Source organism: Citrus sinensis, chromosome 5, assembly GCF_022201045.2.
Source record: "Citrus sinensis cultivar Valencia sweet orange chromosome 5, DVS_A1.0, whole genome shotgun sequence".
Classification (NCBI taxonomy): domain Eukaryota; kingdom Viridiplantae; phylum Streptophyta; class Magnoliopsida; order Sapindales; family Rutaceae; genus Citrus; species Citrus sinensis.
Window position 1 is genome coordinate 2446383 of NC_068560.1, and position 18218 is coordinate 2464600.

General features: G+C 33.3%; 2 protein-coding genes across 6 annotated transcripts; both read right to left on the minus strand.

Moving 5' to 3' along the window:
• Positions 1–3: 3 nt before the first annotated feature.
• On the minus strand, positions 4–4445 carry LOC102631327 (uncharacterized). The gene is made up of 10 exons (XM_052442576.1): positions 4398–4445; positions 4216–4246; positions 3505–3612; positions 3126–3205; positions 2645–2832; positions 2360–2528; positions 2208–2284; positions 2005–2077; positions 1330–1803; positions 4–1171 (listed from the first exon to the last, which is right to left on the minus strand). Exons 3-10 carry the CDS (start codon positions 3597–3599, stop codon positions 321–323), a joined length of 2007 nt encoding a protein of 668 aa, XP_052298536.1. The 5' UTR covers positions 3600–3612; positions 4216–4246; positions 4398–4445; the 3' UTR covers positions 4–320.
• An 882-nt stretch (positions 4446–5327) lies between these two features.
• On the minus strand, positions 5328–10886 carry LOC112497535 (uncharacterized). Of its 5 annotated transcripts, none has more exons than XM_025095982.2 (7): positions 10720–10886; positions 10149–10330; positions 9777–9856; positions 8988–9175; positions 7445–8281; positions 6467–6953; positions 5328–6310 (listed from the first exon to the last, which is right to left on the minus strand). In XM_025095982.2, exons 2-7 carry the CDS (start codon positions 10241–10243, stop codon positions 5406–5408), a joined length of 2592 nt encoding a protein of 863 aa, XP_024951750.2. In that variant the 5' UTR covers positions 10244–10330; positions 10720–10886; the 3' UTR covers positions 5328–5405. The 5 variants fall into 5 exon arrangements, with proteins under 5 accessions (XP_024951750.2, XP_052298535.1, XP_052298534.1 ...); XM_052442575.1 differs by having other exon boundaries at positions 10616–10871; XM_052442574.1 differs by lacking the exon at positions 10720–10886 and adding an exon at positions 10470–10699.
• Positions 10887–18218: the final 7332 nt, after the last annotated feature.

The following is an 18218-nucleotide window of genomic DNA, read 5'->3' on the forward strand; positions in this document are numbered from 1 at the left end:
ATGTACTCATTCAACCATGCAAGTAACCATCGATATATAAAAATCTGAAGCCATCATGATTAATCGTGCAACCACTTCATGGATCAAAGGGTATGAAGGGTATTGAAATATTAATATAAATTCTAAGTAACAAGAAATAAGAAGATTAATGGTCCCATTTTGTGGGCAACAAAAGCAAGGCTAATGCTGTTCACTGATGATGAAGCATTAAGGAGAGATGCCAAGCAAAAGATTCAAGATTTCAGTTTTGGCGCTGTTCCACGATTTGTCAATATCTTTCATGAGTTTCTGCCCTGTTTGTTTTCACTGATGATGAAGCATTAAGGAGAGATGCCAAGCAAAAGATTCAAGATTTCAGTTTTGGAGCTGTTCCAGGATTCGTCAATATCTTTCATGAGTTGCTGCCCTGTTTGTTTGCTCATCGCCAAGGTCTTGGAACTTTGCATGTACTGATGAAGGGCACCTTTGGATGTTTCTAATGATGCCTTTAGACTCTTGCATTGTTCATCAAGTCCGTTTCTTAAGTTCCTTGCATCTCTCAACTGATTTCTCAACTCCTTAAACCAGTCATCTGCACCTCTTTTTTTACTTTCAATCTCACTGTAGAGTCGATAATTGTCTGCCAATTCTTGCTTTATGGACAAAGCACGTTCTCTTTCCTCGTCGCAGCTCTTAACACTCTCCAGACACTCAGAATATAAAAATGTGTTGCTCGAAAATTTCAAATGTAAATCAGTTACCATGTCGAGCATGTGCCTAGGGATGAATCCGTGTTTCAGCAACAAATCCAGAGAGGAAAAAAACTGATCCCTTTCCGCATGATTTGTTAGCTGAGCAAAATTCATCAAACAGAACTTATGCAAGCAACGATTCACCTCCATAATTTGATCAGGACTCAATGTGTCTGTGACTGGTGGCTGCTCTGAAGGCCCTGAAAGGTCTTCAAGGGACTGGTCAAGCAGAGATTGAAGATCTTCAAAGAAGGCATATTTTTCGCGTAAGAGGTTGATCTCCTCTCTCTCTTCTTTAACATCTCTTTCATCTAAGAGGTCAATCATTATTGCTTTTTGCTCAGGCTTGCAGACAGTAGTTGCAGGTTGAGATGGTGGAGCTGATGCTTCAGGGAGCTCGGACTGAAAGGCAGCAGTTGACGGTTGTGATGGTGGAGCTACTGTTACAAGGATAACAATTTAAAAGCTTACAATTGTGTGTATACAACTTGTATTCAGTGCCGTAATCAGAAATGACTAGAGAAGTTCCAAAAGACAAAGCAATTAATTCAAATAAACAAGTGAGCAAATTGAAAAACACTAGTACAGCCAGACAAACCTGAAAAATCAGGTAGCATATCACAAGGAATTACATTTCCTTCAGAAGCTCTACTAACGGATAATTCAGGAAAGCTAACTTGTTCTTTTGCTCTCGCAAAGTCCTCAGATGCACGTTGCACAGGTTGTGCAGTTGCAATTACTTCTGAAACCTCATTTGATAACAGTGGTCGTTCTGATGGCATGTAGGAAGAAACTCCATTGTGTTTAGAAGTCCTTGCAAGTGATGATTCCTCAGATACAGATTCCACATGTTCCAATGGCATGTTACATGAAGCTGCATTGCCTTCACAAGTGCTTCCTGGGTATGATTTCGGCAAGCCACCACTGTGTTCTTGTTGTTTTGTTCTTGTAAAGTCCTTGCATGCAGCTTCAACATCTTGTGCATCTCCAAGTACCACCGGACCCTCATGTAATAACTGTGGCTGCTCTGACAACATCAGAAGTAGTGGCAGGCTATCTATGCATTTGGAGAATGTAGACAAAAAATGCAAGTTAAGGGGCTACAACCTTTTGGAAATTCCAATCCGCAACACCTGTAATAATGAATAATTTATATTGTCCATGTCTTCTACATGAGACTGTTATACATAAATAGTAAATAAACGCATTTAGTTGAATTAGATATAATGTTGCTTAGCCGATATTTGAGTGAAAAAGCACATCATCAAAGGATATCCTCTGTTCCCTTGTATCTCTGTTGCCTTACCAACGCAGTTCTGTATTGAAACTGGCTCTTTGACATTGGCCTGTTTTGATTCCAAATTATGCATAGACCAAGCAACATGAATACACAGGATAATTAGTTTCATCAGCATTGAAAAAAGAATAATCAGAAATGATGTTTTTAATAAATTTCAGACATGTTTGAGCATTTACCTTTTCTTTCTTCCCAGATGTCTTTCTGTTGGATCTCTTCCTTTTCTTATTCCAACAAAGTAACAGGTTGTGTTCTTCTGTATAAATGAAAGCAATGTAATCAGACATATGAAATAGAATTTCATCTTCAAATCCATCAATGTCTTCTTCACCTTCATAAGATGCAACTGTGTTAGAGACAAGCTTATGCATTTCACCCTTCTTCAGCAGGTAATATGCTGAAATAACATTTTCTGGAGTCAAGCTTTCTTTTTCCTTTATTTTCTGCCAATACCCCTTAAAGTAGAACCTGTTTCTTTCCCCTGCGTCACTCCGGTCGAACTTGCAAAGCAGAATAATATAAACCAATAGAAAGCAAGTCAAAAAATGAGGTCAAGATAACAAACAGAAAATTTACTAGCTTAAAATTCCATTTACCGACTGTTAATCATCCATACCCCATCGTAGTTGACATCCTTCTTTGTTTCTATAAGCCAAGCAAGCTCTAAACAGGAATTACAAAATCCCTTATTTTCTTTTACCAGTGCAAATTGAATATCATACAGGCAGGTTTTGCATACTGCAGATGGGCAACAAAAGCAATAAAACTTTGAGGCCTTTCCGCAAACACCGCAGAAATGCCAATCTGCAATGTTGAACATTTCATGTTACAAGCTGGTTGACCAGATATCTCATAAACAATTCAAGAAAGATAAAGTCATGAAAAAAAGAAGGAAAAATAAAAAAATCGAGATAACCACTATCATATAATGAGCTTTGTTATTCTTTTCAACAGCCTATTGCAAGTCAAGCAGCTTTTACGTTGTTACATTGTTAAGGTTATAGGGAAATACATTAAACTTCACATTCAAAGGCAGAGAGTTAACAAACATAAGAGAATAAAACACAGAAACATCATTATTTATGTTAGTAACTTACTGCAGATCCACTTAGTTTTAGCTGCGAGAAAAGATTCATCTTTGTCTACACACTCAGGATGATAAACTTTCAGACATCTCCTGTAGGCCACGGATACGACAATTAATTAATGGGATAGCCAATAAGCTTTTTCAAAGGCATGCAAATCTGAATGCTCAGCCCTATTTCATTTGCCAAAGCTTTTGGGAATCTGAGTGATGTATTCTGAAACAAAAGCAACTACGTGACTACTTCACGAAATTTGATATTTTCACCAAATGATAGGGAGTTAAGTAGATAATCCTAAATAATACTAAAAATTTACGAATCAAATGGTAAAAAGACAATAGGGAACATAAGGACTGATGCAAATTGTTATTAGAAACCTTTTTGAACTTACGTGTTGTCACAGAGCCTGAGCTCACCTCCATGCTTGCATTTAAAACACCAAATCTCTGAAATTTCTTCCTTCTTCAACCTCTTGCTTCTCGCCATCTTCTTCAAAGCTCTGATGCTCCAAACCAGAAAAAGTCAAGGATATCGGTGAAAAAGGCTCTCTCTCATGTTAAATATTTCAATGATCAAAGCATTATTGAAATCCTATTTGAGGAAATCGTGAAAAAAAAAAAGAAAAAATGTTTGAACTTCAAATGAAGCTTAGAGTTTTACACAGATGGACTGATAGTTTGATATAACTCAAACCATTAGCGAAAAAAGGTGGAAACTTTGAAATTTAAAAATCAGGATCAAAAGAACAGAGCGTTAACTTTCAAAAATCCAAGATTTATAATGCATTTACGGAATCTTTTAGACAAGCATTTGCAGAAAAGAAGCTAAAAACAGAATCTTGAAACCTTAAATGAGACATTAACTAAAAGCTTAAACTTTTAGTGATCAGCGCAAAACATAAGTTCATGAGTTAGATCAAACCAAAAGTTTAAATTGTATGATCAGCACAAGTAACTCCAAATGCCTCTTATCAAAGAGAAAAAAATCCAAGCATGAAAAGAAAGAAAATAATGCATGATTCTGCAAGAATTCCAAATGCTTATTAATAAAACATGATTCTAAAAACACAAAAAAAGAAGAAAAAAAAGAACAAACTTTTAACCTTTCGAGATGAACCCTTTGTAGAGAAGAAACTGAAAGCAAATGAGAAAACCCATTTGAAACGTGAACTCCAATGCTTTTAAACAGCATTATCTCCACCAAAACTTAAATCTCAAAGCACGAAAAACAGAATAAACAAAAAGCAAAAACTTAAACCCAGTAGAGAGAGAAGCAAAAACAGACCTTTAAACTTAAAGAAGCTGAGAACAACAATGATAGTAAAGACATAAAGTTTTGAGTGTTTAAGATGACTGTTTCAAGGCTGATGCTACAATACCTGTTTCAAAGCAAAAGCTAAAAGCAGAGAAGGCCTGAGACGTTTTAGAGAAGTGAAAAGGTTTAGAAAATGAATCGATTCTATGTATGGTCAGAGGTCAGAGGTCAGAATCATGTACAGATGGCAAAATGACATCAAATTGGAAAAATAAAACACTGTAACTTTTACTAATAATTGAAATGGATCAATTTGAGATTTAATGTGAATTTTTTTTTTTTTGTAAACAATATGAACATGATTCATAAAATTTGAACTTGCTGCATAATGAAGTTGTTTATGTATGAGGAGAAAACGTAGGATTATGATTATTATTATTATTTTGGGCAATAACGTAGGATTATTATAATTGGAGTCCCCTCAAAAGTTATTTTTGCTTAGTAAAGTTTGATTTAAGTAAATAAAATTCCTTTAAAAAAATGCTTTGAAACCTAAAAATACTCCAAACAGAGTCTTATTTAGGCTCACCAACTCCATTAATGACCATAAATAGAGGTAGCAAGGTAATTTAGGTAGAATTAAGAGTTAATTAATAATTAAGGAGTTTCTCAACCTCCAGCAGCTTGATCGAGTGGATATAACTTGTCCATTTGTACCAAATAAACCCTTTATTTTTATTTTTTTATTTTAAGTTACTCACCACCTTGTTCCGCGTATATATATATATATATATGGGCTATGAATAAAACATACACACTTTGTTACAAGAAAATAAAAGTGATCATTGAACAGTGTAGGTAAGAAAATTTGGAGCCATCAGAATTAATCATGAAACTGCTGCATGTATAAAAGGGTACTGAAATATTAATATAAATTCTACATAACAAGAAAGACGAAGGTAAAAGCACAAGTTACTGGTCTCATTATGTTGGCAAATGGAAACAAAAGCTAAGCTACTGCTGTTCAAAGATGAAGAATTATGGAGAGAAGTCAAGCAAAAGATTCAAGATTTCAGTTTTAGAGCTGTTCCAGGATTCGTCAATATCTTTCATGACTTGCTGACCAGTTTCTTTGATCATCGCAAAGGTCTTGGAACTTTGCATGTACTGATAAAGGGCAACTTTGGATGTTCCTAATGATGCCTTTAGACTCTTGCTTTGTTCGTGTAAACCGATTCTTGAATCCCTCGCATCTTTCAACTGATTTTTCAACTCCTCAATCCTGTGGGCTGCAACTTGTTTTTTCCTTTCAATTTCTTCATAAAGTCGAAACCTGTCTGCCAATTCTTGCTTTAAGGACTCAGCACGTTCTCTTTCCTCGTCTGCCCTCCTAACACTCTCCTGACACTGAGAGTATAAAAATGTGCTACTCGATAACGTCAATTGTAAATTTGTTACCATGTCAAGCATGTGCTTAGGGACGAATCCATGTTTCAGCAACAAATCCAGAGAGAAAAAAAACTGATCCCTTTCTGCATGATCGATTAGCTGATCAAAATTCATCAAACAGAACATGTGCAAGCAACGCTTCGTCTCCATAATTTGATCAGGACTCAATGTGTGTGTGACTGGTGGCTGCTCTGAAGGCCCTGAAAGATCTTCAAGAGACTGGTTAAGCAGAGATTGAAGATCTTCAAGGAAGGCATCATTTTCACCTAAACAGTTTATCTCCTCTCTCTCTTCCTTAACATCCCTTTCATCTAAGAGGTCAATCATTATTACTTTTTGCTCAGGCTTGCTGATAGTAGGCACAGGTTTAGAAGGTGGAGCTGATGCTTCAGGGTGCTCAGACTGAAAGACAGAAGTTGATGGTTGTGATGATGGAGCTGATGCTTCAGGGAGCTCAGACTGAAAGATAGTAGTTGACGGTTGTGATGGTGGAGCTATTGTTACAAGGACAACAAGCTAAAAGCTTACAATTGTGTGCAAACAACTTGTATTCAGTTCTGTAATCAGAAATATCTAGAGAAGTTCCAAAAAAAAAAGCATTCAAATAAACTACCAAGCAAATTGAAAAGCACTAGTATAGGTGGACAAACCTGAAAGATCAGGTATCATGTCGCAAGGAATTGCATTTCCTTCAGAAGTTCTGACAAGGGATGATTCTGGTAAGCCAACCTGTTCTTTTGCTCTCACAGAGTCCTCGATTGTAGGTTCCACATGTTCTGCAGCTGCAATTACTACTGGAACCTCATTTGATAACAGTGGTTGTTCAGATGGAATGTGAGAAGAAACTCCATTGCTGTTAGAAGTTCTTCCAAGTGAAGATTCTTCAGACACAGGTTCCACGTGTGAAACTGCATTTCCAACTGGAAGCTCATTTGATAACTTTGGTTGAATTGATGGCATGTGGAAAGAAATTCCATTGCCATTAGAAATCATTCCAGAGGACAATTCTGGTAAGCCTTCACGGCATTCTTCTCGATTTCTTCTTGAATACACCTTCCAAGCAGATTCTGCATACTCTGTGTCAGCAAATACTATCGGAACCTCATGTAAGGACTGCAGTGGTTGCTCTGATTGCATCTGAAGTGGTGGCAAACAGTCCATGTTCTTAGATAATGTAGATGAAAAATGCAAGTTAAGTTTTTCTTCATGGCCAGTTTAGGTTATCCATATCTTGCACACATGCAGAATGTTTTGCCATAATAGTAAACAGAAATACTCGCAATGCTTTAGATAATTTTCAGGTTTTCATTTTTCATTCTTTCTTTCCAAAGTTTCAATGATTATATTCCATTGCTGCCTATTAATAGAGTGATATTTTTTACTCCAAATTTGTATGTCAAAAATACATCAATAAAGAATTTTCTCTCTTCCATTCCATCTTTTCTGCCACATCATCAAAATTTTGTAGAGAAACTACTTTTACTGCATTCCACTATTTTGTTCCCATAATATGCAGCATGCAGAGGTAAACAAACAGTATCAAAAAACAAGTTGATCAGTTTATCAGTGAAATTAAAAAATGATCTTTAGAACAAATTTCAAAAATAGGTACATCCTTGAGCTTTTACCTTATCTCTCTCCACAGACATCTCTCCATTGGACCTCTCCCTTTCCTCACACCAACGAAGCAAATGATTGTACTCCACTATATCCGTTAATCCATCATACAGAGATGTGTTCAATTGAGGTGATTGTGGTACGCCAACATTATGTTCTTTCTCATTTGTTCCTGTGGAGTCTCGGCCAGCAGGTTTTGCGCCTTGTGCTTCTGCAGTTTCATCAGCAACTTCTTCCTTGCTAAGTGCTTTTTGGACTGAGCTTGAATGCATCTGTCGTTTACAAGCCACTGAGTCGTCATCCTCATTTTCTGAACTACATAAAAGCTCTTCCTCTGAACATTCCAAGTTTTCAGCAAAATGAATGGTTAGAAGTTCACATAGTTTACGTTTTTCCACCGACTTCCTTCCTAGAAGAGCCTGTAGCTTTGCATCACAATATATCTCCTTTTTATCTGGGTGGAAAAGGTTGTTTTCTTTGCAATATTCTCTAATGATGGTTGCAACCACTTGTTTTGATAATTTTCGGGTTGTGTCTTTCCCAATGGAGACCAGGAACTCCAAGAGAGATTTCGATCCCCATCCAATGAACTCTTTTCTGCTTGATTTGAATTTACTTTTCATTGCAGATTGCTTTCTTTTTGGTCTCTTCCTTTTACTGCTCTTCTTTTCTTTCCCTATGTCATATTCATCTGAATCGGAAGCAAACTTATAATTTTCACCCCTTTTCAACAGGTTAGATGCTGCAATGACTTCTTCTGAAGTCAAGCATTCCTTTTTCTTTATTATCCGCCAATAGTCATAAAAAAAGAACTCCTTAGTGTTTGGATCACTGAAGTCATTCTTGCACTGTAGAGCAATAAAGAAAACCATTGCAAATAAAGAATAAAAATAGTAACATTTACATATAAAGATGAAAGAGAGTAAAAACACCATCAAAAAATAAAATAAAATAATGGTAGTCATAGACTGCATCTAAAAGATATGATACATGTGTGACCTTTGGCAGAAAGAATAAACTACTTAATTACCAAATAAAATTCTCTGTTTTATTATAGAAGTAACAAGCACCGTCTAAAGTCGGAGAGAATTTGTTTCAAGATGAATGCGGACATAAGCATCAAATGAAGTACGACTTTAAAGTTTGCAACATCAGTAAACCATGCGTCCCTTTATCAGGGATAACAAGCTCAACCTTTAAAGGGTTAATCACAAGTTAATCAATACTAAGCTTTATAAAATAAATTATTTACAATGCTGATCCATAACTCTCCGGTCTAGAACCACAATAGTATGATCCTTCATCTTCATCTAGACATCATAATTTTTTTTTTCTTTTCAAGGGATTATAGTAAAGAAAGCATACATTTCATTTTTGCAAAAATGTGTAGATGGATGATGCTGAACAAACTGTCTAAATGATTAAGATATTTTATAGTCTATGTAGCATCTTATAGAGTCTATGTAGCGTCTAATAGTGTTGTAAGCAATAAGAAACACTAGAAAGTTGCAAAAGCTTTGCACGGATGCATACTATATTACCAACTATGCATACCTGATTAGGGTCAACATCCTTCTTTTCTTCTTTACGCAATACAAGCTCTAAACACTCATCGCAGAGGCCTTTATCCCCTTTAACTACTGCAAACTCAGCTTCATAGAGGCAGGGTCCACATATGGCGGATGGGCAACATAGGCAATAAAATTTTGGAGCTTTATCACATTTGAAGCAAATATGCAAATCTGAAATTTAATACTTAATTCAATCAAGGGATACCACACATTTCTAAAGAAAAAACAAGAATCATAGGTATTAACTGAAAAGGAGAACAAATCCGTGTTAACTTTTTTGACCGGTAAGCTTCATACGAAAAGTGTACAAGACCGGTAAGCTTCATACGAAAAGCGTACAAGGAATTATGTGACATATTGAACTTGATATGCTGAAGAGAAAGAAGACACCACCTAGTCATCTGTATTTTTCTTTCCCGCGTAAGATTGTAACATATATGTATTTAATATATGCATTAGTTCGCACATGTCAGGTGTGCATGTTATGATGTGCAGCAATGCCACTTCATGGTGCATAATTTTCCACTCTTAACCAACTATGTGGATGCCATGTTATTAGGTTTTGTGGATTGTGATAAGTGATAACAATGTGATTCCTAAGTTTCTCTCTTAGGATATTCTTATGTATGATATAGATGGAAGACGCATTATGAGCCCTCAGACGCATTACTAAATTATGTTATGACACAGTTGAAAAGAAATATAAAATGTTCAATGATAATGACAGAACAATTCCCAGGGAAAGTTATCATCACAAATAAGAATTACTCACTGCAAGTCCATTTTTCAGTAGTCTTCATTGCAGAATTATCTTTATTTACACAACTGGGATGATACGCTTTAAGACAATCCCTACAGGCAATGGTTACTACAGTTAGTGGGATAAACTACATGCTCTGTTGAGGATTCGCTCTGAACGAAGATCAAACAACAAAGCACTGTCATATTTATCATAAAATATGCACGGCCAAGCTTATTGTAAAGAGAGAGGAAAAAAATGAAAATAATTTGCGAGGCATATACATTATAATAACAATAATAAGAATAAACCTCCGAACAAATAAGTTACTTCAGTTCGAGCAAAACAATCTGAATTCTTTCATTCTGATATTAAATGCTTATTACAATCCTTGTAAACACTTACTTATGGTCACAGATCATGAGGGTTCCTCCATCTTTGCAATCAAAACACCAGTCTTCAGCAATTTCTTCCTTCTTCAACTTCTGTCTTCTTCCCATCTTCTTCAAAGCTCTTAACTTTAAGCCCAAAATGCTAATTTAAGAACAACCCAAATGCTTCACTTCAATATTCTTCTCTTGGAAACCCTACAAAATCAGGGGACCATCTAAGAAAAAGCAAAAAGAAACAAACTTCGTACTTTAAATACGATGATTAGTAGTTTTAAACAAATGAACTGAAAGGACCAAACTTTGGATTTTAATGAAAAAAGAAAAAAGTAGAGACTTTGTAATCAAGCTCAAGACTTTATAGCATTGTCTCTCTAAAACTTTCTCTTAGTGTTACACCATTATGCATATCTTCTCATGTATGAAAACAGAAAACAAAAATGGAAAGCAAAACCCATTTTAAGGGAAAGCAAAAGAACATGCATTTAACGTTTTTTGAGATGACCCTTTTCAGAGAAGAAGCTAAAACCAAACGCATAAAGATCATTTTTCAGACACAAAGCCCAAAAAAAAAAAATCAAACGAACGTTTGAACTTCACAAAGCTCTGTTTCAGCAATGGCAGATGGCGTGTTTGAGAAGTTTTGCAGAGAAAACAAGAAATGGTTTTGCCCTTTTCAAAGGTATCAATTCAATGTTTGGTCAGAGTAGACAGAGTAGAGTACTGACCGTTCAGCAAAAGCCAAAAACAGATCAAAATTCGAAAAAGAGAACAAAAATATAATATCTTTGACAATACTACCAATAGAAATGGATGAATTGTTTTTTTTTTAATCTCAATTATTTTTGTAATAAACATCTTGATCATTATACTTTTTACGCTAGAAGAATGCATAGGACCATGCAATATGAATGTTATTATTATTTTTTGGGCAGCACAATCCTTGGTTCCTAAGTTTTTAGATTTTCTTACTTTCATTATCCATTTGTGAGTAGCAGTAGCTCAAGGCTCATTATTTCAGTTGGATTCAAGTCATTCTTTTTATATTTGTTTGAAATATGATATTTTTAGGTTGAGCCTCAATTATGATATATTAAAATATGTCAGTAAATTTTGACAGATTTTAATGCACATATTTTTTTTTAATCTAAACTTCAATGATAATGTACGGAGACAGATTCTAACATACTTATAATAGGATTAAAAAAAAAAACTTTGTGACTTTCTTTGTGATATACATTTAATTATTTAAAAAATATTAGGACAAATCCATCCATTTGTTACAAATAAATATCTATCCCTACCGAAAATGTATAAGATATCATTCATGATAGTCACACTCATTATTACTAGAGTTTTCCTAATTTATATTTAATATAACTTATAATTATTAAAAAAAAAAGCAACCATTATTATTATTATAAAGATACTTATTTGAGGTGAGGTGAAGCGATTCAGGTGAGGGTCCTATTTCATAAAACGGAAAAAAAAAAAAAAACAATGTCTTTATTTGGCAAGAATAAAGTAAAATATTTAAAATTAAAATGTTATCGCCTTGTTAATTGTCTGGATAAATGGACACATTTTATGCAATTATTAGTTGGAATGATTTTATGGGTTGATTAAATGTTGCTTCTTATATATTTAATGCATAATAAAAGTTATGGTGCTCCACTAACAATAAATGAATAAAGAACAATATTCTTAGAACATCAAAAAACTCTCTCCTTTAACTAATACTAACAGGTTAATTTATTTAGGGTAATTACTCAATAAATTTTCTCCAACGACCTTTTGTCCTTATTTTGGCTATAAACATTGTAAGTGGTTTCGGCTCAAGTTCCCTTTTCTCTTTGGTACGAACTTAAACCGACTCTATTACGTATCAAATAAAAATGATCCAAAATTCTTTAATGCTATAAAAAATTTGAACTTCAAGACTTTAAAATATAGGTGTTAATTGTCTCCATTGGCAAAATTCGCGAGATTCAATTCAGAAACACCTGGATTGAATTGAATTAGATTATACTACTTCTTTATATCGAATTGAAAAAAAATTATATACAATTCATAAAATGGACTGGATTTATATGTGCTAACAGCCCTATTATATAAGTTCAGAGCGTACGTATAATGAAAGTTCAAATGTCAGACTAATAGTCTAAGTTAATGGGACAATAAAGTTCATCATAATTCATTTAACGAGCCACGTAGCCAAGTAGATCAAACAAACCTTTGTACGTATACAAATTGTTAAAACTTTAAACTTTCAAGAAATGGATTTTTGATTTTTGAAACTCATGAGGTCGGTTAATCTCATGCAGCAGCACTTCAGTAGGAATTTGCCATTTGTTGACAATAATGGTTCAAGTGTAAAGACAAGGTTCTATCGGAGGCAAATAGGGACATAAATTTTACATGGCTGTAGAATAAATAAGTAATGAAACTACTAGGATATACGGTGTATTTGAGATTGAAGCTGGGCAGGTGTATTTTAAAAGTTACATCATTAAAGTGTTTGGTAAACACTACCTACTATAATTTGTAAGCGATGTCGATATAATTTTTCACTTGTATAATAGAAAATCTATAATACATTTAATAATTTTGTCAAAATTATTATAGTTTTTTTCTACAACAACTGTAACTTGAAAAGTATAACACCTCTGTTGGTGCAAATTTTGTCCCAACTTATGATGTGAAAATTTCGATTGAGGACGACCCCCTTAGGACTTGGGTTCCTCTTTGTTGGATTTTATGATAGTGAGTTTATCCTTTGGACTAATCTTAATGGGCTTTTATATATCCTCTTCTGAGTTCACTTCCTTAGGCAATCAGAAGGTCCTTGTCTAGTGATAGTCTACAAACACAAGAAAAAGATTAGAGGGCCGACTTTACCGGCAAAACCCTCCGACGGTCAAGTTAGTCACTTGACGTTTGGAAATATAAATTTAGAAAGAGAAAGATTAGAGGAAGAAAGTTAGCATTTTCTACTTTTTAGTCTTTTTTTTTCTTACCTTTTAGTGAGAATGAAAGACATATTTATCGGCCAAACTGATTTGACTTGAATCATAATTATTTTGATGACAAATGTCTTTATTCTTATGACATTTGGCAACATTTGTCTTTTAGTGCCTATGTTGATTGACACATGAATATACAAACTTGTCTACGAATTAAAAGAAGAAACGTTTTATCCTTAGGTTATTTTTACTAAGACCTTAGGATCATATGAGCCTTTCAAACATAGAAAGTTTGTCCTATGATAAAATATGAGCCTTTCAAACATAGAAAGTTTGTCCTATGATAAAAACCTAGAACCTCGGCACGTTTTGGGTTTTGAATCCTTACCACCTAGTTGATTTATCCTAAATAGTCTGTCTTAGGATAAAAATCTATGATCTTGGTTCCTTTTAGGCTTTGAAGCTTTATTAATTAGGAGGATCATTTTAAGTGATTTGTCCACCATTTTGTGGGCTTAATTGAAAGAAAATTTATTATATGGGTCTTATTGAGATTAAATTTATTTGGGTCTTATTAGGTCTATTTTATTTTTAGTCCAACAGTTGCCCTCCCTGTCTAAAATTTTTAAAATAAAAAATTTAGACTTTCTTTTTAGTTTTTTAATATCTTTAAGAGGATTTTCTCCAAGAATTTCATCCTTAGGAAAATTTTATCGTAAGATGATTTTCCTTAAATTTTATCCTTAGGAGGATTTCATCCTATGATGATTTTCTTTAAGGAAAATTTCCTTAGATTTCATCCTTAAGAGGAATTTTCCTTAAATTCTATCCTTAGGATGATTTTCTTTAAGGAAATTTTTCTTAGATTTCATAATTAGGAGGAATTTTCCTTAAATTATATCCTTATGAGGATTTTATTCTAGGATGATTTTCTTTAAAGAAATTTTTCTTAAATTTTATCCTTAGAAGGATTTGATCCTAAGATGATTTTTCTAAGGAATTTTTCCTTAAATTTCATCCTTAGGAGGATTTTTCCAAGGATTTTTATTCTTGATTTCCATCCTTAACAAGAATTATTTCATTTCCTTAGGATTTTTTAATTTTTTTATTTCATTTCCATCCTAGGGTCATTCCTTCCATCTTTGGATAATTTTAATTCCATCCTACAATGATAATTTTATTTCCATCCTAGGATGATTTTTGGAGATTTAAACTATCTTAGGAGGATTTGATTCCTTTTTAAGAATATTTGATTCCTATCATTAGTTGTCTTAATTGCAAATCCTCTTTAATTGGCTAAGGTCCTCTTCCTCTCATATGTAATGCCTCATTTCCCATTATCCTATCTCATGCAATAGTTTACAAGATAAAAGAGAAGAGGTTAGAGAGAAAAGTTCTCAAGGTGCCCGACAGTGGTGTTCATAGTGGCTGGCAACGAATTTTCGGCGGCCTTTTGTCGACTCTCTGGTGATTTTCTTGCGACTTTCCGACGACTTTCTATGAGTATTTATTTATTCATTACTTTTATTATTTATTGCTATCCTTAGGAGAGTAATCATAATCATTTTCACTTTGTAGGTTTTTCTTAGTTCAACAAGACCTAGTATCAAAATGACTAAAAATATTGTGGTGGATGCTATTCCCTTTACTACCATTCACGCTACTACGAGTGATGTAGGTAGTTGTGAGTTAAAGAGGAGATAGACGAGGATAGCAGTGGATATGTAGATGACATTATAAAAAGAAAGGAGGTGATTAACTTAGAAAATTCTGAGGATGAGGATGAGCCTGTAGTTGAGGATACCTATCCATGGCATATGAAGACGATTAAATGTAGATTAGGTGAAATGTCCTTTGAGATATTAATGATTAGATATAGCATTCCTAGATCAATAACACTTCGTCTCATGTTGTTGGTAATAAGAGTAAAGCAATTGTTGTTCATTAAAACTAAATCGTCATAAAGAATTGCATTCTTCCATATCAGCTAGATCATCATAAGCAGTTGTGTTAAATTGACATTCATCTTCAGAACTTCTGTTAGGAGGAAATTCTGGTATGTCAACATTATGTTCTTGGTCATTCATTCCTGCAGAGTGTTTACCAGCAGATTTTGCACCTTGTGCTTCTGAAATTTCATAAGCAACAAATTCATTAATGCTGTGAATTACGAAGCAAAATGTTGAGCCAAATGTTGTGTAGATATAATGTTTATACATTTTTTGTCACAGTAGGATTAATGTAGCCTTTTGTTTTAATTATTCATGCAAAATACTTTATGTCTTTGAGTTAGAAAACATAAATTTAACTATTCATATTTGTAAATTACGGACTAAATTTCAGATAGGGCCATAGGGGTGGATATGGGATGGATTGTACAGAATTGGTGAAAATCCAACTCACTATTGAATGGGCTGAAATAAAATCAACCCAACCTATGTCTTTAGGATTTTATAATTGAGGATTAATATATCATCGTCGTCGTCGTCGTCGTCATCATCATTATTATTATTATTATTATTATTATTATTATTATTTATGTGGGTTAGGTTACGTCGGATTATATGGATTCATTATAATTAACTCAATCCAATTATTAATTAGATAAAAATTGACCCAATTAACCAATAATAATCCACTCAACCGATCAAAATTAGATTAAATTGAACCGGGTCAATTGAGTTGAATTGGGTTTATCCACCCCTAACATAAATATAAATGAGATGATCCTCATCAAGATTCCAATAACATTAGGTCTCCAATCTTTTACAATTTATTAAAAAAACGAATATGTAGCTTGCTGATTGCATGCATGCGCCCCATTCAGTTGCTTCTGCTTCTGCAAACAGAACATCGCCCTTAAAAGTGGCAGTTTTAATGGATGAAACTGTGCCTTTTCTTGTGGAGTCTCTGATTATGGCCCCTAATCCAAAGCAATTTCTCTTCGCATTAGTAGCTGCATCAACATTAATTTTTAGCCAGTGGGGGTTAAAAATTAATACTTGTGGAAACTTATTCTCAAGCAATAGCATATTTGATTAACAACAATAGGGGCAACATGACAGAGATACATTGAATCATTTTAGATACTCAAACTTTAAAGAAGCAGTTTAGTTGTCTTGTGGCAAAATATATACCTAGGTCTTGTAGTACTTGTGCTCACTCTTTAGTGAAAGTAGCTCCAGCCTTTATGTAAGGCTAATTCTTTTGTTTGAAAGAGAAATTTCCCTTAAGAGATTAAGCATGTTTTCTACCTTTCTATGAATTAATGAAAGCTCTACTTTCCTCTAAAAAAAAAAATGTAGCCTGTTAATGGAAAGTTCGCGGGCAACGAAGGACATTTTTAGTGCATTCAATAATTATTTAATTATTGATTTAACATAATATAACATATCGAATGTATATTAACGATTTAAATTTTAACCAAAAGGACTATCTAAACAAATAATTTATTTTACTTAACAATTATATAATTATTAAATTCAATAATTTCAAAACAAAGTTTATTAAAGTGACTTTTATACCACAGAAAATGGAATTTAACAAATACTTCCAAAACCCATCACGCCTTAATTTAAATTTTTTTCCTCAAAAACTTAAGTGAAGACAAATTTTCTCCCAAGAGTGGAGTTGACGTCCCTTAAACCAAGAGTGGAGTTGACGATCCTTGAATATTTAAGAGAATTAAAATCTGAGTGGTGCGACTGGAATTAACGTCCCTTAAACCAAGAGTGGAGTTGACATCCCTTGAATATTTGGGAGGGTTAAAATCTGAGCGATACCATATAAGATTTGATGTAAACTGGTCTCAGTAAATATATGATTGTAAATATCATGAGCAAAAGTCTCCTAAAAAAAGGTAAAATTTAATTGAATGTGACTTTTATTTTTCAAATGGAAGGTGAAATAACTGTTTGGTTTTACTTCTGATAATGGATGTTTTCATTTTTGCAAAATGAAAAATGAAGAAAACTTATTAAAAGGTACTATTAAATGTGCTATTAAATATAAGAAATAAAATATATTAATTTTCTAGAAATAAAATTCACAATATAATTTAGAAACCAATAATAAAAGAATAAATGATAAGGGGTTGAAAAGTTTTTGAAGCCAAGGTCTAGTTCTGCAAGTAAAAAATGGCCTTTCTTAGACTTTGGTCCTAGATTTGAGCTTCAATGTCTGTGAATTAATAATAATGGAAAAAAAAGAATAAAAGATAAGGAATAATCTCTATAAAATGAAAAGGAGAAAATGAAAGAAAAAGAGGAGGAATAATCTATTAATAGGGATGGTAAAATCCAGATCAAGAAGTAGGTGTATTTGGATCTAGATTCGCATCTGCATTTTTGGATCTACAAAATATATATATATATATGCGGATCCAAATTCGGGTAATATATGTGTGGATTGCTGGCGAATTTTTTTGAATATTCTAATCCACATAATGCTAAATTCAAAATTTCAAATATAATTTAAAATTCAACAAATTTACCTAATAAAATTAAATAAAATCTAATCTTAATTCAACAATCAACAATTCAGTACCTAGAATAATATTGAACAACACTATTTATCCACAAATATAATACCACAACATAAATAAAATATCAAAAATAACATAAATCCAAATCTAACACGATCACATATCAACAAATAAATTTATAAAAACACCACAAATCCACATAAAATAATATAGATCCTAATATATTTTTAATTTAATCTAATTTATATATTTTCTAATCAATCTTATTATTTTTTTCATTTAACTTATATATTTTTATTTAATAAATAATTTAATTTAAAAATAATTCAAATTTGAATATCTGCTTTTTCAGATATATTTGCATCCAAATCTAAATTTAAACTTGTATAAATTTTAATTTTTAGCATCCGAATCTATATTTTTTAACGTACATATTCGAATTTTTTCTGAATTTGGATATTTTGGATCTTTGTCAATTCGAATCGGACCCCAATTTTTTTTTTGCCAAACTTGCTGTCAAAAAACTAGAGATGGCAAAATAACCAGGACCCGGTCCGGATCCGGACGAACCCGGATAATCCGGGCCGGGTTGAACCCGTACCGGAATATAAAAAAATCCGGGTCCGGAATAAATTTTAAT

Excerpts from the sequence above, each read along its gene's own strand:
- LOC102631327 (XM_052442576.1), bottom strand. The coding sequence starts at position 3,599 with ATGGCGAGAAGCAAGAGGTTGAAGAAGGAAGAAATTTCAGAGATTTGG. Across the intron at positions 2,529-2,644 it reads AGGATGTCAACTACGATGGG|TTCGACCGGAGTGACGCAGG; the intron begins GTATGGATGATT and ends CTGCTTTGCAAG. Across the intron at positions 2,285-2,359 it reads CACAGTTGCATCTTATGAAG|AAGAACACAACCTGTTACTT; the intron begins GTGAAGAAGACA and ends TCATTTATACAG.
- LOC112497535 (XM_025095982.2), bottom strand. The coding sequence starts at position 10,243 with ATGGGAAGAAGACAGAAGTTGAAGAAGGAAGAAATTGCTGAAGACTGG. Across the intron at positions 9,857-10,148 it reads CTCATGATCTGTGACCATAA|GGATTGTCTTAAAGCGTATC; the intron begins GTAAGTGTTTAC and ends CATTGCCTGTAG. Across the intron at positions 9,176-9,776 it reads TACTGAAAAATGGACTTGCA|ATTTGCATATTTGCTTCAAA; the intron begins GTGAGTAATTCT and ends ATTAAATTTCAG.